The sequence below is a fragment of the Coptis chinensis genome, chromosome 2, assembly GCF_015680905.1.
Source record: "Coptis chinensis isolate HL-2020 chromosome 2, ASM1568090v1, whole genome shotgun sequence".
Taxonomy (NCBI): domain Eukaryota; kingdom Viridiplantae; phylum Streptophyta; class Magnoliopsida; order Ranunculales; family Ranunculaceae; genus Coptis; species Coptis chinensis.
In genome coordinates, this window is record NC_141457.1 from 101866513 (window position 1) to 101892401 (window position 25889).

The window sequence follows — 25889 nt, forward strand, 5'->3', positions numbered from 1 at the left end:
AGTTTGCAGGAACCTCTAATATTAAAAATTTAGCTTTACTTGTTGTCTTCTGAGTATTGTGGATTTAGCTTTACATGTCTCAAATCCTATTTGGGATTCACTTTGCAGGAATTAGAAAAATTATATCAAAAGTTTGGAGAGAATGTTTTGGATGCAACAAAGAAGTTTGAAAATTTAATTACTGATAAGAAGGATATTGTCCTGCTTCAGCACTTGGTTTAACAGCGCAGACAGCAGTTTCCAAGGTACTTCACGCGGAATACTATTAATGTGGTTTTGCACAATGTTACTTAATTTACTTCTTGAATTTTCAATTTTTTTGCCAGTCCTTTTTTTTAACAAATAGGTTGTAGGGTACACTTACATTGGTTTTCTTCTTCATAGGTGTGAGCCACTTCCAGATGGTCGCTTCTATTTAGAGGTGAAAATACACTACATATCTTATTTAGAATTTAGAGTTTGTTTTTTTGTTTTTTTTTCACTATTGCACTAAGCACGAATGGATCTAGCTAAGACATGGTTTTGCAGTAATTTTCCTTCACACACACATAATTTACTTGCTATCTTAGAGATCAGGATGGGTTAGTTCTTTCTATTTCAGCATCAGACCATCAGTAGGTTAATATTTGCTTTTCTTTTTATGCCAGTAAAGGAATAACCGTTATGTATATCACATTGGTTATATAGGTACCGTGTTGCCGAGGTTGAATGGATTCAGGATATATATCCACTTGAAGGGACAAGAGATAGGCAAGATGTGAGTGTAGCTCTTTGGCTTGTCACATTTTACAGAGTTTTCTGATTGAAACAGAACTCATAACTTATTGCATGTTTGTAAAGTGATTTTGTATATTATTAAAATTTTATCCCTTCCACACATTTATGCGAGTGTATGTCCTTTAACCTTCGAGAGGATAATGTGTTCATATCCATGTCCTAAATTTTACAGTCTTGATTCTCTTACCTATGTACATATTTGGGCACCATAGGGGCCGGCGTAACAGGTCAGTGCGCCACTGCTCCCCTTTCTATGCCCTTAAAGCTCAGATAATTTCTATCAGATGGTCAGCAATTTGCAAAATCTTCATGATGATAATATTTTTTTTTACGAGAACAACTCAATTTGTATCACAAGACTTGTCCCTATTTGTATTTAACGTTGTTATCTTATGTATTTTTTTCTCCCTTATAGTTGCAAGAAATGGCTAGAGGCACATCAGAACTAGCTCTCTCATGGATTAGACGAGCAAGAGAAGCTGCACAAACAGGTAAGACAATTTTAGTATGCAACAGCCAGAAAACAAAAACCAGATATTTGTCTACCAAAAAAAGGAAACCGACAGAGAAGCATTATTTGATGATCCACCCAAATAAGGTTGTGGATACCCTGGTGTAACAATATTCAAACATAATCATCAATATGAAGCACAGTTTACTTTTTACTTTACTTTCTCCAGCGGTGATATATTGTGAGACTTGCTTATGCTTTCAGCTGTTTGTTGCTATCTAGTTACTGTATTTGGGTGTAGGGTTTAGGAGTTGAAACAAAAACTCGAAGAAGTACATATATATAGTGCATGTCTACAGGGAAGCCAACAGAGCAGCGGATTATTTGACCTCTTTAAGAGGGCCACAGGGTAGTAACACCTTTACTAAATCATAGAGGACAAAATCATAGAGGAGGATAGGCATGGGTTACAACATGAACGGCTAAGATTATAAAGCCATAGGAAGAAGCTGCTTCTGGGGAAGGATCACCTGAGTAAGATCTGATGTCTTCATTTGTACTTGTAAAGATTTTTTTCAAGTTAATACAAAACCCGCTTGCATTTTTACAAAAAAAAAAGTTACTGCATTTGGATTTTGGAGTATCTATGAGACGAGGCAATGGTACTATATAAAATAAAAGTAAAAAAGAAAAAAATATAAGAAGATGTACAATGGTTATCAAAGGTCAGAACTGAGAAGACCTGTCTTTGTAAACTAGGGCTATTTTCATCAGACAAATCATTGTTGTATGATTTGGATTGTCCGCTGAATGTGTATCTCCGTAATAGGTAATCGAGCAGAAATTTGGATTCTCCCGTTGGGTTGTTATTCATAGCATTACAGTTAATGGAAAATCTTTTACATATATTTGGTATACCTGATTTTCAAGTGTCTGAACTCCTTGCCAGAAAGTTCTATGAGGTACGGACCTTGTCAGAGTTTTTATCAGGTGTTAGATTCTAGTGGTTTATTGGGCAGTACTTGGAGTATATAAGACCCAAAGTTGACAGAGTATAGCGAAGTTCGCTACCAAGCATGCCTTGCACCACTATTGTATTAGTGTAATGCTATTCCATTTTCTTGAGGGTACACTCCCTGAAGAATCATTTAATTCTTAAATTCGTTTTTAACAGTCATTCATGGATGCTTGGTCCGGCTTTGGTAATCATCAACACGAAATGTTTTGGCCTAAAAGATGAACTATTGAGCGTACTTGTTCGGATGGGCGTTCACCCCAAACTTCTTAGTGATCCCACAACACAGTTGCTTTGAGTTTGAATGGTATTTGATGACATGTTCTTGTCAATTATCCACATTATATTGTGCGCATATTAGAAACTCCCATAATCTGTAATCGGTCTGAAAAAAATAGCAAAAATATGAAAACAAAATGCATTTTGGTAACAAAAAAGTTAGGATCTACTGATCTAGTAGTTCTGCTTGAATGCATTCTGACTAGTTGACTCCCATTTTCGAAATTTTCATCCTACAAATACTGCAGTATTTGCTAGAGTCAGCACTCAGTGCCGAGAAATAGGCCTCAATGTGGTTTTGCACAATGTTACTTAATTATCTTTTTCTTTTCAATTGCATTTTTTCCCTTTATTACATTCTCTTATTGTTAATGTTTTTGTACAATCTCATTAGGGGCATGAGAATGCTACTGCTGAAAATGGTCCATGGATTATAACATTGATGCCCCCAGCTTTCTCCCTGTTATGCAACATGCTTTGAACAGACCCCTGCGCGAGGAAGTTTATCGTGCTTATGTAACTCGTGCCTCTAGTGGAGATTTTGATAATACACCAATTATCAACCAAATTCTGAAACTTAGGTTCTGTAACAGCTTTATCTGTCAGCATAAGTGGACTGTTTCTCGTGATTTCTCTCTTCCCATTCTCTGCAATCCTGTATTTGCAAAGTAAAAATGATTAGATGTATGTGCAATCAGAATTCATAAAGCTTGTCAATGTGAATGTGTAGTGTGGTTTTCAGTAATAGTCTTGAAAAATAAATAAGCATATTGGATTCTTTCTTCCACACACAGAGAAACCTATTTGAATCCTATAGGTATGCGGAACCAAACTATGTGAATTTGTCAAATAATCATAGCATACTTTGCCACTAATTAGTCGACCTCTCTTTTACCAATGATATTTTATGGTATATTGCGATATTTATGTATATTTACCATGATTCCGGTTTTCCCACACCTCATTATGCCGACCTTTGACACATGATATTTACCATAAATATCGGAAATCTATCTTTCCGATAAATTGCTTTGGTACGAAATTTTGTACTGTATATATATATATATATATATATATATATATATATATATATATATATATATATATAGTTTTTCAACCGGCCATATGAGCGAAACGGGTGCCGTTATATTAAATTATTTTAAAAAATATTAGCAATTATGCAGAGCTATGAGATATATATGAAAATTATATTAATCACTCATTCAAATTTCTTGTACCACTATCAATAAAAAAAAAACACCAAACCTTGATAAAACCTATCGACTTCTTTTAGTTGTTAGGTTTAATAATTGAAGTTTGATGAGAATGCTTAATGTGGCGAAGATGATATTGAAACTACTTGAATAGCAAGACACTCTCAATCATAATAAAAGAATTATGATAAACACAATTTAAAATGCAAAACTATACTTGTCGAGACATTATATTCTCCCTACAAATAATAGAACTATGTTCTGAGGTTAGTTCAATGCATTTACATCAAGTTTCCGATTTTCTGTTAATTATTCATTAAGGTTAGTTCAATGTAGTTATTGCATCTAGTTTCCGATTTCCGATTAATTATTCTTTGAGGTTAGTTCAATGCAATTGCATCGAGTTTCTGATTTTCCATTAATTATTCTTTTAGGTTAATTCAGTGCAGTTGCATCAAGTTTATGAATTCTCCTTAATTATTCATTAAGGTTAATTTAGTGCAGTTGCATCAAGTTTTCAATATTTCGTTAATTAGTTTTTGAGGTTAGTTCATTGCATTTCTATCTAGGTTCCAATTTCTCGTTAATTACTCTTTCAGATTAGTTCAATACATTTGCATCCAATTTCTGATTTCCAGTTAATTATTTTTAGAGGTTAGTTCGATGTTCAATGCATTTACATCTAGTTTCAAACTTATGGTTATTTATGTTTTGAAGTTAGTTTGACCAGTTACATCTGATTTCTGATTTCTTGTTAACTATTCTTTGAAGTTATTTCATTACATTTGTATTAAGTTTCTGATTTTCCGTTAAATATTTCTCAAGATATTGCATCCAATTTCTAATTTACCATTAGTTAATCTCTTATTTTAGTTTCATGTAGTTGCATCCAGTTTATGATTTTTTGTTAATTATTTTTTGAGGTTAGCTCAATGTAGTTGCATCCAATTTTCGATTTATAGTTAATTGTTCTTTGAGGTTAGTTCAATGCATTTGCATCAAGTTTTCGATTTCCGTTAATTATTTTTTGAGGTTAGTTCAATGTAGTTGCATCAAATTTATGATATCCCGTTAATTATTCATTGAGATTAGTTCAGTGCAGTTGCATCCATTTTTCGATGTTTCGTTAATTAGTCTTTGAGATTAGTTCATTGCATTTGCATACAGTTTATGACTTTCCGTTAACAACTCTTTGATATTAGTTCAATATATCTGCATCTAGTTTTTGATTATTTATGCTTTGAGGTTAGTTCGATGCAATTACATCCGGTTTCTGATTTTTCATTAACTATTCTTTGAGATTATTTCAATGCATTTGCATCTAATTTCTGATTTCTCGCCAATTATTCTATGAGGTTAGTTCAACGCAGTTGCATTCGGTTTTTGATTTTCTGTTAATTATTTGTTGAGATTAGTTCAATGCATTTGCATCCAGTTTTCGATTTTCTGTTAATTATTATTTGAAGTTTGTTTGATGTATTTGCATACCGTTTCCAATTTCCCGTTAAATATTTTGAAAGGATTTGCATCCAATTTATAATTTCTCATTAGTTATTCTCTGACGTTAGTTTAATGCAGGTACATCCAGTTTCCGATTTTTAGTTAATTACTTTTTTAGTCTGGTTTATTGTATTTGCATAAAGTTTTCGATTTCCTATTAATTACTCTTTAAGCTCAGTTCAATGTATTTGAATCCAGTTTTCGATTTTCTTTTAATTATCTAATGTGGTGTGTAATACCAACTTCAAACATGATATAAAAAAAAATTATGTTTCATTTACTATGTGGGATCACTATAAGAAATTATCCAGTTCCCGATTTTCCGTTAATTATTCTTTAAATTATACATGACTCACTATGTATGATCTTCAAATATTATCTATGAACGTGCGATGTTATATTAATTATTCTGAAAAAATATTTGCAACTATATATACAGAACTATTATATATGAATATTCTATTGATCACTCATCCAAATTTCTTATAACATAAAAACCCCGCTATCCATTTAAAAAAAAAAAACTCACCCTTGATAAAACCCTTCAACTTCATTTTGTTGTTTAATAATAGAAGTTTGATTGAAGTTTTGTGAGATTGACTAATAAGGCGAAGTTCATTGAAGCTACTTGAATAACAAGACGTTCTCAATCATACGAAAATAGATAAGATAAACACTATTTTAAATGCAAAACTATATTTATTGAGGCATTCCCACACATATAACACAACTATGTTTTGAGGTTAGTTCAATGCATTTGCATCCAGTTTCTGATTTTCAATTCCGTTATTTATTTATTTTATGTTAGTTCAATGCAGTTGCATTTAGTTCCTGATTTTCTGTTATTTATTTTTTGAGGTTAGTTCCATACATTTACATCTAATTTCCTATTAATTGTTATTCGAGGTCAGTCGTTCAATTCATTTGCATCCAATATTTGATTTTCCGTTAATTATTCTTTGAGATTATTTTAATGCATTTGCATCCAGTTTTTTATTTTTTTCTTTATTATTTGATAAGGTTGCATTTGCATATAGTTTCCGATTTCCCGTTAATTATTGTTTGAGGTTAGTTCAATGAATTTGCATCCAGTTTTCGATTTTCCGTTAATTATTTCTTGAGGTTAGTTCAATGCATTTGCATCCAGTTTATTTTTTGAGATTAGTTCAATGCAGTTGCATCCGGTTTCCAATTTCCCGTTAATTATTATTTAAGATTAGTTCTACGCATTTGCATCATGTTCCCAATTTATAGTTACTTTTTCTTTGATGTTAGTTCAATGCAGTTGCATCTAGTTTCCTATTTTCCATTAATTTAATCATTGAGGGTTAGTTCAATGCATTTCCAACCAGTTTTCGATTTCCCAACAATTATTTTTTTTATATTAATTCGATGTATTTACATCCAAGTTTTGATTTCCCGTTAATTATTCTTTAAGGTTAGTTTAATGCAGTTGTATCCATAGTCCAATTTCCCATTAATTACTTTTTAAGATTAGTTAGTGTTTTCATTTGCATAAAGTTTTCGATTTTCCATTAAATATTATTTGAAGTTAATTTGATACATTTGCATCCAGTTTTCGATTTCCCATTAATTGTTTGTTGAGTTTAGTTTCATGTAGTATTGGGTGTACACTTAGTTTCATGTTGTCCGCTTAGTTTTGGGTGTACACTTAGTTTTGAGTGTACACTGTTACTTATTTTATGATTAGTTAACTTTTATTTTTTTCTTTTTTGTCCGAGTCACATGTGAGGTTAACAAATGTAGAAAGTAAATGTTCAGGCAACTCAACTAAATTCATTTTTTCCTTCGATATTTTATTGTCTTTTTCTAGAAATAAAATTTGTTATGTTAAACTTCACCTAAGATTAGTGTGAAAACTATTTTTTTGTGGCGTAAGAGTTTTAGGGTCAAAACTATTGTTTTTAGCAATTTAGTTTTTTTGTCTCCTATTTTTTTTTCGTAATTAGCCAAAGAATTTTACAAATATTAGAGACTTTGTGAATGCTCAAAATATAGAGCTGAAAGGGTACACACACACACACACACACACATATATATATATATACTAGTTTTCGAACCCGTCTTACGAACGGGTGCCCTTTTATTAAATTATTCTAAAAGATATTATTAATTATACATAGCTATGAGATATATATGATAATTATATTAATCACTCATTCAAATTTCTTGCACTACTCTCAATAAAAATAAAACACCAAACCTTGATAAAACCTATTGACTTCTTTTAGCTGTTAGGTTTAACAATTGAAGTTTGATTGAAGTTTTATGAGAATGCTCAATGTGGCGAAGATGATATTGAAACTACTTGAATAGTAAGACACTCTCAATCATAATAAAAGAATTATGATAAACACTATTTAAAATGCAAAACTATACTTGTTGAGACATTATATTTCCCCTACAAATAATACAATTATGTTTCGAGGTTAGTTCAACGCATTTGCATCAAGTTTCCGATTTTATGTTAATTATTCATTGAGGTTAGTTCAATGTAATTATTGCATCTAGTTTCCGATTTCCCATTAATTATTCTTTGAGGTTAGTTCAATACAGTTGCATCAAGTTTTCGATTTCCCGTTAATTATTATTTGAGGTTAATTCAGTGTAGTTGCATCAAGTTTATGATTTCTCGTTAGTTATTCATTAAGGTTAATTTAGTGCAGTTGCATCCAATTTTGTATATTTCTTTAATTAGTTTTTGAGATTAGTTCATTGCATTTCCATCTAGGTTCCAATTTCTCATTAATTACTCTTTCATATTAGTTCAATACATTTTCATCCAGTTTCTGATTTCCAGTTAATTAATTTTAGAGGTTAGTTCGATGTTCAATGCATTTGCATCTAGTTTCAAATTTCTGGTTATTTATGCTTTGAAGTTAGTTCGACCAGTTATATCCGATTTCTGATTTTTAGTTAACTATTCTTTGAGGTTATTTCAATGCATTTGTATCAAGTTTTTTATTTTCTGTTAAATATTCCTCAAGATATTGCATCCAATTTTTGATTTACCATTAGTTAATTTCTGATTTTAGTTTTATGCAATTGCATCCAGTTTATGATTTTTTGTTAATTATTCTTTGAGGTTAGCTCAATGTAGTTGCATCCAATTTTCGATTTATAGTTAATTGTTCTTTGAGGTTAGTTCAATATAAAGTTTTCGATTTTCCGTTAACTATTTTTTGAGGTTAGTTCAATGTAGTTGGATCAAATTTATGTTTTCCTATTAATTATTCATTGAGATTAGTCCAGTGCAGTTGCATTCATATTTCAATGTTATGTTAATTAGTCTTTGAGATTAGTTCATTGCATTTGCATACAGTTTATGACTTCCCGTTAATAACTCTTTGAGGTTAGTTCAATATATATGCATCAACCATCAATATATATATATATATATATGCATCTAGTTTTTTATTATTTATGCTTTGAGGTTAGTTCGATGCAATTATATCCGGTTTATGATTTTTTGTTAACTATTCTTTGAGGTTATTTCAATGCATTTGTATCTAGTTTTTTATTTTCCGCCAATTATTCTATGAGGTTAGTTCAACGCAGTTGCATTCGATTTTTGATTTTCTATTAATTACTTTTTTAGATTAGTTCAATGCATTTGCATTCAGTTTTCGATTTCCCATTAATTATTATTTGAAGTTTTTTTGATGTATTTGCATACCGTTTCCAATTTCCGATTAAATATTTTTCAAGGATTTGCATCCAATTTCTAATTTATCTTTAGTTATTTTCTGACGTCAGTTTAATGCAGTTACATCCAGTTTCTGATTTTTAGTTAATTACTTTTTTGAGTCTGGTTTATTGTATTTACATAAAGTTTCTGATTTCCTTTTAATTACTCTTTGAGCTCAGTTCAATGTATTTGAATCCACTTTTTGATTTTCTTTTAATTATCCAATGTGGTATGTAATATCAACTTCAAACATGACATAAAAATAAATTATGTTTGATTTACTATGTGGGATCATAAAAAATTATATAGTTCACGATTTCTAGTTAATTATTCTTTAAATTATACCATTACTCACTATGTGGGATCTTCAAAGATTATCTACGAATGTGTGATGTTATATTAATTATTCTGAAAAATGTTTGCAACTATATATGCAAAACTATTATATATGAATATTATATTGATCACTCATCCAAATTTCTTATAACGTGAAAACCCCACTATCCATTAAAAAAAAAACTCACCCTTGATAAAACCCTTCAACTTCATTTTGTTGTTTAATAATAGAAGTTTGATTAAAGCTTTGTGAGCTTACCTAATAAGGCGAAGTTCATATTGAAGCTACTTGAATAGCAAGGCGTTCCCAATCATACGAAAAGAGATAAGATAAACACTATTTTAAATGCAAAACTATACTTATCGAGACATTCTTATAACATATAACACAACTATGTTTTGAGGTTAGTTTAATGATTCATTCAATTGGTGAACAAATTAAGGTCAACATTGATGGGGCTTCTAGAGGGAACCCAGGTCTAGCTAGGTTGGGTGGATCCTTTAGAAATGTTCATGGTGATTTTGTCTTACTCTTGAACAAGGGGTATTGGAATTGCAAACAACTATACAGCCGAGTGCATGGTTATATTGGAGAGTGTGGAGTTTGCCCTTTCAAAAGGATGAAGCAATCTCTGGGTGGAATCAGATTTGGCAGCAGCTGTCACAGCTTTTAACTCATGGGGCATCCCTTGGCAACTCTTATGTAGATGAAAATTTTGCACGACGAAGGTGCAAAGCTTGAATGTATAGCACAACTGGAGAGAGGCTAACCTAGTCGCAGACCAGGCGGCAAAATTTGGATCTTTTTTAGCTGAGAGAGGCTTTTGTATCAAATGACAGACCTCATGGATATATGAATGGGAGGTTCCATATATGGTTGCTATTTTAGAATATCTTGAACCAACATCGTATAGCATGTAGGTTCTACCACTCCTGTACAGTTCTTTTATTTCGTTTCTTTCCTTAATTCAATTTACACTTACCAAGCGAAAAAAAAAAGTTTAGTTTAATGCATTTGCATCCAGTTTCTGATTTTCAACTCCATTATTTATTTTTTTATGTTAGTTCAATGCAGTTGCATTTAGTTTTCGATTTCCCGTTATTTATTTTTTGAAGTTAGTTCAATGCATTTGCATCAAATTTCCTATTAATTGTTCTTTGAGGTCAGTTAAATGAATTTGCATCCAATTTCCGATTTTTCGTTAATTATTCTTTGAGATTATTTTAATGTATTTGCGTCCAGTTTTTAATTTCTCGTTTATTATTCGATAAGGTTGCGTTTGCATTTAGTTTCCGTTTTCCCGTTAATTATTGTTTGAGGTTAGTTCAATGAATTTGCATCCAGTTTTCGATTTTCCGTTAATAATTGTTTGAGGTTAGTTCAATGCATTTGCATCAAATTTATTTTTTAAGATTAGTTCAATGCAGTTGCATCCGATTTCCGATTTCTCATTAATTATTATTTAAAATTAGTTCTACGCATTTGCATCTTGTTCCCAATTTATAATTAATTTTTCTTTGATGTTAGTTCAATACAGTTGCATCCAGTTTCTGATTTCCCATTAATTTAATCATTGAGGATTAGTTCAATGCATTTCCAACCAGTTTTCGATTTCCCAACAATTATTTTTTTTATGTTAATTCGATGTATTTGCATCAAAGTTTTGATTTCTCGTTAATTATTCTCTGAGATTAGTTTAATGCAGTTGTATCCATAGTCCAATTTTCCATTAATTACTTTTTAAGATTAGTTTAATGTTTTTATTTGCATCAAGTTTCCAATTTTCCGTTAAATATTATTTGAGGTTAGTTCGATGCATTTGCATCCAGTTTTCGGTTTCCCATTAATTGTTATTTGAGCTTAGTTTCATGTAGTATTATATATATTTTAAAATATTTGCCATTATTGGTTTGCCGTTATTTTATTTTATTTTTTATACATGTGAGCTTGCATTAGAATGAATGCAAAATTTTCTATTATATGTTTTGTGATGTAATTTTTTATATAATTTATTTTTTCACTGTAATTTGTTTTGGTTTGGTAATTTTCATCAGAATTTATATCATATATATATATATATATATATATATATGATATATATATATATATATATATATATATATATAATATATATATATATATATATATATATATATATATTAAAAATTAGAAAAAAAAAAAAAAAAAATTATAAATTCAAAAATTTAATTGGAATATATCATAATTACTGTGGTTTTTGAAATCCTTAACGATGACTAAATGTCTAAATCTCAAAGTTGATGATGCATTAAATCTATTCAACTTTATTTGTTTAGGCCCATATAGACATATAATGCATACAATATAATTTTATTTGTTGTTCGCTTAGTTTTGAGTGTACACTGTTATTTATTTTATGATTAGTTGACTTTTATTTTTCCTTTTTGTCCCAGTCACATGTGTGGTTAACAAATGTAGAAAGTAAATGTTCAGGCAACTCAATTTATTTTTTCCTTCGTTATTTCATTGTTTTTTCTATAAAAAAAACTTTGTTATGTTAAACTTCACCTAAGATTAGTATATAAACTATTATTCGTGGCGTAAGGGTTTTAGAAAAATTGTTTTCGGTGGAAATTATTGTTTTTAGCAATTTAGTTATTTGTCTCATATTTTTTCATAATTAGCTATAGTATTTAGAAAAAGTTGGAGAATCTATGAAAATCTAGATGAGATTGTTTACTTCTTTATATCATATTTTTTTACTAATTATTAATAGAGTTTAGAAAAAACTGGAGTCTAGTGCTCCAATTGTCTGATTTTTCATATTAGTATCCTATTTTTTAGTAATTAGTCAAAGAGCTTTACAAAGAGTTTGTAAATATTCAAAAAATAGAGCTAAGAGGGTACAGCTATTATATATACTAGCTTGTAGGCCCGTGCATACGCACCGGCTCTTTTGAAAACATTTAGATTTTTTTTTCTAACCCGTTGATTACCGTTTTAGTCGATAACCCGTTTTAATTTTTTAACAAATTGTTTTAAATGAAGTTTTAATTAAGTTTTAAAAACCCATTTTTTCAATTGAAAAAAAAATTTTGTTTTAATAGGAGAAGAATTCCCGTTATAATAAGAGAGGAATTCCCGTTGTAAAAAAAAATTTCGTTTTTCAAATAGGAGAGAAATTTCCGTTTTAATAGGAGATGACGTGGAATTTTAATAGAGCTCGAAAAATATCCCTTATGGAAGCTTTAATATTAAGACTAGAAAGTAGATCCGTGCATACGCACCGGCTCTTTTAAAAACTTGTTCAACAATCATAACTATATATATATAAATCTTTTAACAAATTGTGAATCATGTTTTCGTCGCTAACCCGTTTTAATTTCCTAACAAATTGTTTTAATCAAGTCTTAAAAACCCGTTTTAATTTCTCGACAAATTATTTTAATTAAATTTTAAAAACCCATTTTTTAATTGGGAGAGAGATCGATCTCGTTTTAATTTAGAAGTATGATTCCCGTTTTTAATAGGAGAATGATTATCGTTTTAATTAGAAGTGCTAGATTTTTTTTTTCCAATAGTAGATGAATTCTCATTATAATAGGAGTAGGATTCTCATTTTAATTAGAAGTGCTAGAATTTCTCTTTAAAATAAGAGAGAAATTCCCGTTTTAATAGGAGTTGATGACGTGGAATTTTAAGAGAGCTAGAAAAATACCCCTTGTGGGAGCTTATATATATATATACTAGTTTTTGAGCCCGTGCATACGCACTGGGTTTTTTTAAAACGAATGCAAAATTTAATGGTCACTTAATAGTTTATTAAAATAAGCCCAACACAATGGAACTAAAAATATATTTGACTTAATTGTTTGTCAAAACAATGTAACATTAGTATCTCTGGACATCAACGTAGAATAATGGATATTTGAAATAATTTGTATTCATCACGTAGTTCTTTAAATATTTGCCATATGGCATAACATCAATTAATTAGTGGTGTGAGGGAATGAAAAGTAGCTATCAATATATTATATATAAGATTCATTGAAATATTTATATTGAAACTACCATAAAAGTTGTAATGCGAGTGAGTATCAATATCGCAAGTAAATCTACCAATTAATTAAATATCCACTAACAATAAAAGCAAATTTTTGTATTTCTAAATTCTACTATTTTTAAAATTCCTTTTGATTATTCCTTGTGCAAAGTCTTTTTGTTGCGTGTTCATCTTCATGTTGCTCATTTGTCTCGCTTCATTTGGATCAGGGTAATGACCCATCCTCATGCAATGAGAGCAAAGTGAAATTCGATGGTTTATATTCATGTTCCTATTCGTAGAACACTGGGCTTCAAAATCTTCCTGTAATTGCGAGAAGGAAAATTTAATATGGATTCAAGTTTGAATGTAATGCGAGTGTAGTTTAATATTTTTTGAGTGAGAGTAGTACCTTTTCGGTGTGTTCGATCGTGTTTCTCGCTCCATTGTCTTCATTTTCAGTGGTCTTGGAAATATCGGAGATTGAAAAAGACTGGTACCTCTCTCTCATGCTGAATGGACTTAATTTAACTTTAAAGATGAATGTCTTGTTGAGATTCTTTTCTAGTTTCTTTTGAACAGCTTCCTGGAGTATTAATTAATTATATTAGTGTAAATATATTAGTTTATAAAATGTAAGCTTACTAAAAACAATTCCTTTGCTTGCCTGCGAAGATATATCTAGCAACTTTTCAATCGGTTGTTCTATAAGGAAATCAAAGATGTTTTCCTAAAAGCAACGAAAAGTGGTTTCCCCCAGTTCATCTTCAACGTCTATTTCCAGCTTGTACCTGTTTATTTGAGTTTAAAATCAGTATGTACTGGATAAAAAAATTTGTTGTCAAGTCTAAATTTAAAATCAATTTACCTTTCTTTTGGATTTTTGTACGCGAGCTCACAAAATTCGCAGTACGAACCTGAGTCTGTCTCAACCTGTTTTCTCGGACATTGTGGGCATGTTGAGTAGTGCCATACTTTTCCGTTTACAGATTTTATTGTTGCTTTGCAAGTATGAAATGTGCCCTGTTTTGCAAAAAAAAGTTGTAATTAATATATAGAATAGAATGATAAATTTTTTTCGAGAGTAGGAATGTAGTTACCCTGTTGGTGTATATCTTGGCCAGAATTTTTAGTTGTTCTGTTGTTTTGTTTTCATTTTGTAATATGTCCATTGCATTTATTTCCTTGCAGTGAGGTTCTTCAATTTGGACCTGTATGCTTTGTATTCCCCGACCAAAAAGATAAGTAGAAGATAAGTATGTGTATAATACTAATGATGTAGACATTATAGTTGTGATAATGTTACCTATTTCTTAATTCTTCGACGATTTCATATCCAAGTTCAAATATATCCTTGTTGCCGGCGCCGGGATATTTTGAACACGCCCCTTTTATTAATCAGAATCATATTGATCTGTAAATGTGAGTCAAATATAAAAGTAGATATAGCTAATTATGTCAATTTAATAAATAATACCTTCAAACTTTTTGACAAACATCGAAGATAAGATGATGACGACGTCTTCTTTTCCAGATATACTGCTTAATATATGTTTTGAGAGATCATCCCATAAAGCTGCTTTTAGTTCTGTTCCCCTGTTTAATAAGTATAATTATGTTAAGTAATGAGATATTTTCTAGTACATAAAGGAAATAATGTATGTATAAATATTTACCTCTCGTTTACGATTGTAATTTCAATGTACTTCCTGGAACCTTGTGGGCTGATTCCTTTTAGAAATCCAATAACATCTGTTTTGTTGGAATTGTCAGTTTAAAATAATGTATGTAAAGATATATAAGAAACCTTCTAAATTCTAACTTAGCCTTCATACCTATAGTATAAGTCCCCTTCCCATGTTTGCTTGGAATATGTTCTAGATCAGTGAATGTGAATTTGTTTTTAGAGAACAGACCATCATCATCATCAGTTGTTGCAGTTACAACTGTGTCGTCTTTGAATTTGATTGTGAGATCGTTGTTTATTTGACGGTATGTTCCGTATGTGCTTGCAACAGTAAACTTTTCAAATACGAATATATCCCCTTCTTTTAGTTTATCTTTAAATTGGTCTATGTTGTATCTTGGGTATGGAAGCTTTCATTTGATTTTCCTGCAATTGAAAATATTTTTTTAATAAAAGTAATAGTAATATAATTGAAAGCTTATTGATATTATTTTACCTTTTCGTCAATCATTAACATTTCCAAGCCATATATGGTTTCTGGATTCCTCTGGTTTCTAGCTATCCACATCCTCGTAATTCTTGCTTTTATCTTGCTGTGAAATTTTGTGTCTTTTATTTCATAGAATGTTTTGTATCCTTTTACCGCCATCTTGATACGATTCTGAAAAAACCACAAACTGCACTGTTACAATAGAATACGGTGATATTATTAGATCTAACTTCATCATATTTATTAGATCTGTAAGCATGCAAGTTTTATCGAGTAACTTAATTTTGTGATATATAGGTTTGTTTTAGCTTTTGCAATGGGAGGTGGTCTATGTTTGTTTGAATGTTAACTACAATTAAATAAATATTAACCCCCGCTCCGAAATAATCCACCGAAAGGTAGAGGTCCATAACATAGTCTTTTCCAATGCGATAAAGTTACATAGTGTCTTTTTTTCTTTGATAAAGGGGTATTTCCATGGGTGGCATAGTAAGTGGTTATCATATATAGGGATGTGCACGGGTCGGTTTGGATCGGTTTTAGAGTAAAGCCGAACACCGAACCGACCTTATCGGTTTATGTGTTACACGATCCGATCTGAACCGATACTCTAGTCTTAACCGATCCGAAACCGATCCGACTGTCTTCTCACCTAACTGATATCCGATCCTATCCGATTGTTTCACAGTATTAACTGATATTAACTGAAATCAACCCAAAAAATCTGTGTTGTCTCAATTGATTTTGTGTTTTAGAGTTTTTTATTTCATATTCGAGTTGGGGTTCAAGTTTGATGAAAATAATAAGATTTGAAGGTCTGGTTTGTTTGAATATGTCGTACTGTATATAGATTTGAAGGTCAGGTTTGTTTGAATATGTCGTGCTGGATATTTGGTAGAGACAGGGGTATAAAGGGAGTTACGTCCTTTTTTATTTGGGTTGTTACGGTGGTCAAAAAGTGAGTATTCATGCAACAAATTCGTTGGTATACGTGCTTTATTAGTTGGTTTTTGTATGTAACAAACATATAGCGGGTCGGGTCGGATTATTTCGGGTTTTATAAATATAAACCTACTATCAATCAATTGGTTTGGGCCTCAATTACAGACCAACAATACCCACAACAAAACAAATCCCATAAGAACAAAAAACAAAACAAAACCCGACCTTTCGTGGTATAACTCAACCACCAAAGTAAACTCATTACTTTGTTCGAACAAAAAACAACAAATCCTTCTTCATTCACACCATTAACTCTTTTCTAATGTTATTTTTTCCTTAACTCTTTTCTTTTCAAAAAGTTCTTATCACAATTAGATATCTAGTGAAGGTACGGTAGCCTTGAATAATGCAGATAGTAATCAAATATATGTACCTTTGTTTCTTGCAGATGAGATGAAGAGATGAAAATTGAGTACCTGTGTTTGAAGAGGATGAAAGCAATTGTTTTCTTGTCTAAACTCTACCGTATGTTATTCTCTCCTAACTGGTTGTATTTATAGTTATTCATATACTAATTCCAATCTGACTTGGATTTCTTTCTAAATATTGTTTTATTAGTAAGTTTCCTAATTGGATTCCACTTTTATTAAAATCCCGTGATGTAGCTTTTATTGAAATTGTGTGATATTTCTCGTTATGTGTTAGTGAAGACAATGTTAACGATCATTTAAATGGCTTTCATGAATATATGTAGGAACATTGTGTCAACAGTGAACTTGGATTGCAAATTGGATCTTAAGTCGATTGCTCTCCAGGCTCGTAATGTGGAGTATAATCCCAAGGTATGTTGATTATAGACCATGGATTTCATTTCATTTAAGGAGCATTTAGAAGCTTGATCTTATTGTTATATAGCAATTAAAGAATCAGATGTTCATGAACCCGATATGTTTTCCAAACTTTATTACTCTCAACTTACTTTGAAACGATAATTGGGTTTTCAAGTGTTCATAATTACATACCAAGTAGATGGCTAATCATAAGAGTTTGATGCGTCATAGAGTTAATAATCCTTAAATTAGTTACTGTTAGTATTTTTAGGGATTTTCAAGATTGAGTTTAATTAGTGTTTTAGAGTGTTTTAGGCTATTTATATCTGTGGGGTTATTTTAATTACGAATATAATGTTTCTATTTTGATTAGAATTATTTTTAGAATAGGTTTCTATTAAAAGCATAAGAATGAAAAAAATGTTATAAGGAGACGTGTTAAGAAGATAGAAAATGACTTGCAGTATCTTGGTACTGACTTGTCATTTACATCAGCTTACAAAGCGATAATAAGTACATACTTGTCGGTGACCATCGTTATTTTTTTTTATTCTTTTCCGAAGTCCGAACCCATTTCCTTACCTTTAATTTCTTGAGGTATTTTAGAAAAAGCTTACGTGAGTCTGTGCGATTGTCTTCAATTATTGAAGTTATGCCTACTGGAGAAACCGGGTCGGGTTTGGTTAATGAGAATGCGGTCATTGTGACCTATTTAAATGGAAATCTTTTTCCTGGATTGGCAAGATTGAATATATACAAAAGAAAAATATATAAAATTAAAAAAAAAAATCATTGAATTTATATATGGAATAAAAAAAAGTGCACCAAATAAGCATTATCTAACTAAACTTGAGGTAAATCATTTAGTACTTCTCTATACACAATGTTTTGTGTATATCCTTCAGGCTCGTTTTCTGCTCTAATTATTAGGAACTTTAGCCCTTGTCGCGATGTTGTGCGTGATGCAGCATGGTACAGCTAGCCATGAGTGAACACTGGCCTTGGCAAGTAAACCCCAACATCATTGAAAGTCTGCCCCTGACTTTTGTTTATCGTCATCGCATAGCAAACTTTAACAGGGAATTGTTTTCTCCTAAATTCGAATGGCAACTTGGTGTCACTTGGTTCCAATATTATTCGTGGGATTATTACCTTGTCGCCTATGTTGGTCCCTGTTATAATATCAGCTTCTATGACCTTTTTTCCCAACTGTGTCACAATCAGCCTTGTTCCATTGCACAAACCTGCACTTTGGTTTATGTTCCGCATAAGTAGAATCGAACACCTTTCTTTAGCTCGAGGTCGTGGCTTGGTAATCCCGAGAATTGCAAGGTGTTTAAGAACTCAATAGGGTACAGAACATCCTGGCTTTCTGATTTACCTGCTATTGGGCTTAGTGAGTCTGCACTCAAGTAGTGATGAACTTCTCCAGGGAGGATTGAAGACATTATATAAGAATTTATCTCATCAACGTCTTCATTTTTTGGAGCCAGAATACTCCTCTCTTTCAGATAGTGTATTTGATTTTCAAGAACATCGTCGTACTTGTTGGAAAGATCTGGATAGATTGTTGAAACTATCTGGTGGATTGAATCATCAGAAGGTGGTATGAGGAGATCATCTGGAATTCTTACCCACGATGGTTCGGCTTCGTCGTTTATCGATATTGCTGGTAGTTTGCCATCTCCAAGGTCTAACACCCACTTACTAAAATCTCTTGCACTTTCTGAATCGATTGCATCATTCATCACCCTCATATTCTTTGCTAGCTGAAAAACTTTACAGTTCCTCCAAAGGTGCGACCTGCTTATTGAAGCATCAACAATATTTTCCCTTCTTCCTTTTCGAACGACCGGCAATATTTGTCTGAAATCTCCTCCTAATAGGAAAGTTTTTCCTCCAAATTCAGTGCTTTCTGAGTTAGGCACGATTTCTTTCATGATGTCTTTCAAAGTGTGGTCAACTGCTTCAAAGTTGTGCCTATGATTCATAGGTGCCTCGTCCCATACAATGAGATCAGGTTTCTGGATTAGTCTTGCCAGGTCTGTATTAGGTGGGATGTCGCAAGTTGAGTTTTCAGCAATTGGAATTGGAATTTTGAATCTTGAGTGTGATGTTCTCCCACCTGAAAGGAGGAGCGCGAGGCTATTCCCTCAAGAAGCAAATCGCTAAAACAATCTTTCCTTCGAAACAACTTAGATATGATTGTCTTGTAGAGATATGTCTTCCCAGTTCCTCCGCTTCCATAAACGAAGAATACACCGCCAGCTTTTGAGTCAACGGAACTTGTGACTGCTTGGAACACTTTATATTGCTCTTTGTTGAGGCGCTCGTGCATATTTAAGTAGTTCTCATGCAAGTCTTCCCGGTTGTAGTCCATTTCCTCGTCAACCATTCTATTCCCAGACGTGAGTTGTGTATCCATGTCTGGATAGATTTCTTTTAAACCGGCGATAGTTCTCAATGTTTTTTGTCTACGCATCAAGATTTTTTCAATCTCACATAAGGTGAAATTCTTGACCTGGCTTTCTGTGAGCGTGGCAGTTTCGTCATTTTTCAAATGCCTATACCTGAATAGAATGTCTTCTCCTAGGTTGTCCCAGTGGTCTTCCCACAGTTTCAAAGGATCTGTCACTTCACATAGCAACAACAGTGTCACAAATAGTTCTCTTAGTGATCTAGCACTCGCCCAGTCGCTTGCCTCTTTAAGTGCATCATGCCATTCGTTGTCATCTTCGAGTAGACCAAGTGCCATACATGCACTTTTATAGTCTGGGTGCAGCACACCGTTGATCCTTCGAATGTCTTCATAGCTTTGAGGTCCTTTGACAATGTTAAGAAGCATCCGCAGATAGTATCTTTCGCCTGATGTAGGGTGTGCGTAGTACACACGACCAATCTTTCTCTTCCCTCTCTTTCCTCTTCGAGTCCATGTCCTTTTGGTTTTCTGCCATGTCCATTTTGTTGGGAAATCAACATATGTGAGCTCTCTTGCATCAGCATGCAGTGCATTTGTCTTCAACCATTCTGTGAACTGTGTTTTTTGAACTTTCGCGTTCAATGATTTCTTCCGGATCATCGTTGTCATTGTAATAGACCATCTGTTCATCTACGAATAATAATGTAAGATATATGAATAACAATGTGTTGAATTAACTATTAAATGACTACAATGATTTTCTGTTACCTTCAAGATGGAATGGCAGCCGTTCGACACACGGATCCTTGTACTGTGTATCGAATTTCAAAATCCTCCAAGTTGCCTCCGAAGCAGATACATATCGACCATCCAAGTAATTTTTTATTTCGTCAACTTCTTCAATGACCTTCTTTCCAGTTAATTTATCTGTGGCGACATTTTCAACGATGAGAAATGTTGCTCGATCTTTTCCTTTATTGATGTATTTGAAGAGATACTTAATTGACCGTGTTCTGTTGCAATGTTCCACATTGATATGGGCTTGGTACTTGACAACCAAGTCTCTGTTGTGTGGAACTACCCATCTGTTGTCTATATCTGCTTCCCCCACAATTAATTTCCTGCCATTGTTTCTCCTTCTATAGACTGTGTACTCGTTTTGGTCAATGACTGTTTCACTGCAATATTTTTTCGGATAGTGCCGTGAGCATTTATTTTTAATCATACACGGGCAAGACAGGTTATCTATTCCACACGGTCCGTGTATCATGAATTCTACAACCGCCTTGTATCCCACTTCATCACTCATTGGGTTAGGCAACTCTGCTGAGATGAGCTTGTCGATATCAAAAGGAGTTTTTGGCTTATTAGTTCTGTCTAGGAATAACAAAATATGAGCATGGGGTAGCCCTCTCTTCTGGAACTCTATCGTGTAGATAGCTGCAAATATGATATTTACATGTCAATTTTGTAATTGAATAATTGTAAATAAAATAACAACATAGGGATTCATTACCTGCCCAAGCTTTTCCGAAATGTTTTTTCCGCTGCAAGTCTGTCATTAGCTCATCCAGTTTAATCTTAAACACCCTTGCTTCAATATCAGGTCTGTCTTCTGGGCGTAGTCCTTTATCTATCTTGTCTAGAGCTGACTGAATTTCTGGCCATTTCGGATTGCAAGTGAAGGTGACAAAAAGGTCTGGAGGGCCTGCCCATCTACAGATAGCTATCGCATCCTGGTAGTTTTGGACCATGTATCGGGGTCCTCCTGTGAAAGACGACGGTAGGACTAATCGTTTACCAGTCGAAGCCGCATTTGTATCACCCGCAACTACAGTGTCAACCAATCCTTTGTACAGGTCAGATCTTATTTTGTCTTGATTTTGTCTCACCCAATTCAATCTGTTCTCTTCAGTAGCTGCATAACCATCAACCAAGTATTGTAGCATCAGTCTTCTTCCACAAACAATAGTATGTCCTTCATTTGCCCTCTGTTGTATCCTATAAGCATAGTACTCTCTCATGCTCACGTGTTTCCTTTTCTTCACATTTGAACCCTTTCTATAAGGGATGCCCAACATGTATCCATCTTCTGCATACGGAAAAAGTAAAGGATATTGCATCGCCATGAAACTTGGAAACAATTCGTTTATTCTCTTAAGACCGTGGCCTATTACGTCTACAACAACATCCCGGGGTCCCGCAGATACTTCTCCATTCCCAGGAATAAGTCCAGCAATCTCTGATGTAGAAGGCAAGTTATACTGTCTTCCATCCGTCTGTCTTGTTCCAATAAGTTTAATACTAACATTGGCCAACTCGGACTCTTTAAACCTATCCCTTGCCATTCTGTAAACCTTTGTGAGGTTATTTTCATCATTAAGCATTTTCATTAGTCCTTCAACCACATTTGGATCTAATCTTTCATCATCCTCCTCATTTTCTTTATATGGTATTTTTTTATCAAGTGCCTTTATTCTATTTGAAACTTCATTTGCCGAGTCATACATGTACAACTGTGCAAATTTTGGTTCTTGCCTTCGGATGGTAGAAGAGTTCGATCCTCGTGGTAATTTTGACCACTTATCTTGAACACATATGGACCCTTGCCATCGTTCACGGAGTGATCAACTACACCACCCATTGATGTGAATGCGAAAATGGAATTGTAAGCCCTGATGTTTTTTGCAAAGTTCGAGGATCTCGAACCACCTTTAGAATCCAGAAGACGATGTAGGAAATTAGGCTCTCTTTCAAAAGTGGTAGTTGAACTTTACCTTTTGACAACATATTGAAAACTTTGGATTTGATGTTCTTCTCGCTTTGTCTACCCTTTCCTCGTACCAGACCATGGCTCCACAAAAAGAACACACACATGTTGGACCTCCAAAATTCCATGGCTTTTCTACTTGTCCTACATATAACATAATATCATTGTTAATATATGTTGAATAAAATATAACACAAAAATATAAGTAGTAGATCTTACTTGGATGGGAATCATCGACTTGATCAATAATTGATGATTCGTTGAACCGCCCATTAATCGATTCACTATCGAAATCTTCCCCACTCATCCGGACCGGTAATCATTGTCCTCGATTAAAGCCTTTCTCATGCGTTTAGATACATCTAATATAGGTTCTTTCTTGCGTTTGGAATCTCTAATAACTGTTCACAAGTTACGTAAAAGTTAATAAATTAATAGCATAATAAACAAATAGAATACACTTATAATAGCGTTATAGACGATACCTGATTCTTTGTAGATGGTGTTTGCAGCTACTAAGTTTGTGTAGTACTGATTATAGAGGTTGCAAATTCTGAACTGATCCAAAAGCTTTTTTTGTTGATTCAGATGGTTCTTTTGTTGATTGTAGTCTCTAATCTCATTCAAAATTGTCCTTCTTCCAAATCTATTTACTGTAGCTTGTTCTTTACTGACAGTAGGTATTGTTTTCGACAATGTTATTCTTTTTCTTTTTGTACTTGGTGAAACCATGATACCTGTCAATGCCATGAGAATTTTTTTTTGTCAATGTCATTGTGTATAAAGGGTAATGCAAATAGTGTTAAGAACATTTCTGCATCTGAAACTGGTCCAGCTATATCTTTGATATCTGATGGCGATGATAAGAATAACAGCTCAAATTATCAAGTATTGACTCTATGTTAGCGGTCTTCTATTTTATAGTGCGATCCAATGTGATTGTTCAGCCTAGGTGGATGAATGTTGAAAAGAGTAGCTGAAGTATTCCAGCTGCCAAGGCATTTCATAGAAAAGATGGTGAATCTGGATGTCCTGTGACTGAAGCCTTTCGGCTGGAAGTAACTCAGATTGACTCTTGCTCAAATTCTGAAACAATAAGAGTAATCCAATGCTGCAATGCAGTATAGTTTTATATGGCTGTGAAAGCAATAGGGGTTCCAGGACAATATTGCTTTCACTATCTTCCAGTTAGAAGTTACCCAGAAATTGGATAATTTGATATTTCATAAGAGTATCAAGTATAATGTATGGGTGAGTACTCCAAATGGAAATAGAAGGCTTGACAGTGCGTATCAAGATGCACATGAGAAAATGAGACAGAAAGGCAGCAAGTGTCCAGTGTTCCTTTTTTTTTCTTCTCGGTATGCTTTTCTGATTGATTTTATTTGGTGGAAGTGTTTTCTTTAACATGCGGTGTTTTCCCCTTTATAACCGAGTGACTGATATTATATTCCTTTGGTTTTCTCTTCTTAAGGTAAATGCAAGTGGCCAATTCTGTGGTGTAGCTGAGATGATTGGGCGAGTAGATTTCAATAAGAACATGCACTTTTGGCAACAGGACAAATGGAATGGGGTTTTCTCTGTTAAGTGGCACTTTGTAAAGGATGTACCAAATCCACATGTTCGCCATATAATACTTGAAAACAATGACAACAAACCTGTGACCAACAACAGAGATACACAGGAGGTTTGTGCAACTAATGTTACTGTCAATAGTGATAACTAATTCCTGTTTTGTATTTTTGCACATGATCATACAATAATCACAGACCAAATAATGTCCACCAAGCAATCCATACAAAAAGATCTTTGTTAAAGACTGGGGAGTCCTGAACACAAAATCCAAGAATTCTTTGCTTGGAGATGATCTAATTTAAAGAGCATTTACTATGTTTTCATTGTGAGTTTTTCCCTAAGAACTCGACTTATTTTCCATTGTGAGTATTTACTATATCTAAACAATGAACAAAAAATACTTGTTATTGTAGGCTTTCAACTTTGTTCTTAGACTTGTTTGGGTGCAAACAGTCATGAATTTTAATATGGGGACAGTTGAGTATCGAGTGCTTGACTTTTTCATGGCTTCATTGGAAATAATTCGACGCGGGCATTGGAATTTTTACAGGTGAATTTTTTTAAAGTTCATTTCTTTCTTTTGAGTATTAGCCAGAGTGCCATTCTTGTGACAATAATCCAATGTCATCAAACAGGGTGGAGAATGAGCACTTAAACAATGTTGGTAAGTATAGGGCGGTGAAGACAGTTCCATTGCCATTCAGTGAGATGGACACTGACGACTAAGTAGTTGTTGAATAATGTATACATAATTGCAACATGGAGAAGAAAGCAATATTAGGCGCAATGCTGGCGAGAGAGTGTAAATTGTTCTCTAGCAATGCATGAGCCCTCACTCATCGTCGATGGTCTGCAATGACGAACTGCAAGGTTCGGAACGCATTAAAAAATGGAGGATCCCCGAATCTGAATATTAGATTCTGATTGATTAAATGAGCCACCAATTGTAACTTGATTTTGGCAAAGAAATCTAGCCTAGCAAACCGATGATCAAATTTATAATCTCCTCGTACCTCCGTCCGCGGGTTTAGCTCAATGTATCCTATTTCCCATCCCAACTCCACGTAAAAGCTAATATCGGGTTGTCATATTATGTTGCTCTAATTGGAGTTGATATATTAATAAGATGAATATTTTGTCAAACCACATCTCAAGAATTGGTGTTGATTTCTAATATAAGTCCAAGGTGTTTGAGGATGTTAGTGTGCTATAGTCCAATGTGACAAAAGCTCCCCGTAAAGTTCGCGGTGATACAAAAACTCAAAAGAAACACAGCCCGAGTCACTTTATTTGACCGTCATGATCGATTGCGTAAAAAATCGGTACTTATTTCTAGAATGGAAGTAGAAACATCTTAAAATTAGCCAATTAGGTTAAAAATTGGTTTTGTGATTTGCAAACTTGCAGCCAAATATTTCTAAAATGGAGTTGGGGAAACATGACTTCACATCAAAAATCGCTCTAAAAATGCTATTTAAACATTGGTTTTGAGGGCCCATATTATCGCCAACCTGTTAGTGTGAATGCAATTGGTGGGGTGAGAGCCCAATTTTCCAATATTTGTGGGTACCCATATTTTTTTCCCAAGTCAGCTATGAATTTTGAATTACGGATTTAGAACAAAAACACATGCGGATGTCAACAATGTAAATTTAAGTTTACCTGTGGAAATTTAAATTTATTCAAAACAACTATGTAAATATACAATAATATGCATATTATATATCTCTCTTTCTATATATAAGCTTCTTTGAACAAACCAAATCGAACTACAATGATACATCCGCTCAAATGTAAAAGTAACAAAGTAAAGCGCCGATAGATTTTATTTTCTGAATTTTAAGCAATTATTGATCAAGATCTACTGCTACGT

General features: G+C 33.0%; 2 protein-coding genes and 3 long non-coding RNA genes across 5 annotated transcripts; 3 read left to right on the plus strand and 2 right to left on the minus strand.

Moving 5' to 3' along the window:
- Positions 1-767: 767 nt before the first annotated feature.
- LOC147519734 (uncharacterized) lies at positions 768-1447 on the plus strand. The gene is made up of 2 exons (XR_015212333.1): positions 768-1004; positions 1193-1447. It is a non-coding gene; the product is annotated as an uncharacterized LOC147519734 (long non-coding RNA).
- An 87-nt stretch (positions 1448-1534) lies between these two features.
- Positions 1535-3321, plus strand: LOC147519735 (uncharacterized). Its single transcript, XR_015212334.1, has 2 exons — positions 1535-1762; positions 2917-3321. It is a non-coding gene; the product is annotated as an uncharacterized LOC147519735 (long non-coding RNA).
- Positions 3322-14697: 11376 nt separating this feature from the next.
- Positions 14698-20340, minus strand: LOC147519736 (uncharacterized). Its single transcript, XM_086594180.1, has 8 exons — positions 19428-20340; positions 18634-19377; positions 18405-18496; positions 15487-15651; positions 15139-15400; positions 14980-15055; positions 14781-14899; positions 14698-14717 (listed from the first exon to the last, which is right to left on the minus strand). Exons 1-8 carry the CDS (start codon positions 20338-20340, stop codon positions 14698-14700), a joined length of 2391 nt encoding a protein of 796 aa, XP_086450306.1.
- A 79-nt stretch (positions 20341-20419) lies between these two features.
- LOC147519737 (uncharacterized) lies at positions 20420-22181 on the minus strand. The gene is made up of 2 exons (XM_086594182.1): positions 21188-22181; positions 20420-21111 (listed from the first exon to the last, which is right to left on the minus strand). Exons 1-2 carry the CDS (start codon positions 22179-22181, stop codon positions 20420-20422), a joined length of 1686 nt encoding a protein of 561 aa, XP_086450308.1.
- A 690-nt stretch (positions 22182-22871) lies between these two features.
- LOC147519738 (uncharacterized) lies at positions 22872-25019 on the plus strand. The gene is made up of 4 exons (XR_015214277.1): positions 22872-23802; positions 23916-24341; positions 24430-24566; positions 24652-25019. It is a non-coding gene; the product is annotated as an uncharacterized LOC147519738 (long non-coding RNA).
- The last annotated feature ends 870 nt before the right edge of the window (positions 25020-25889 follow it).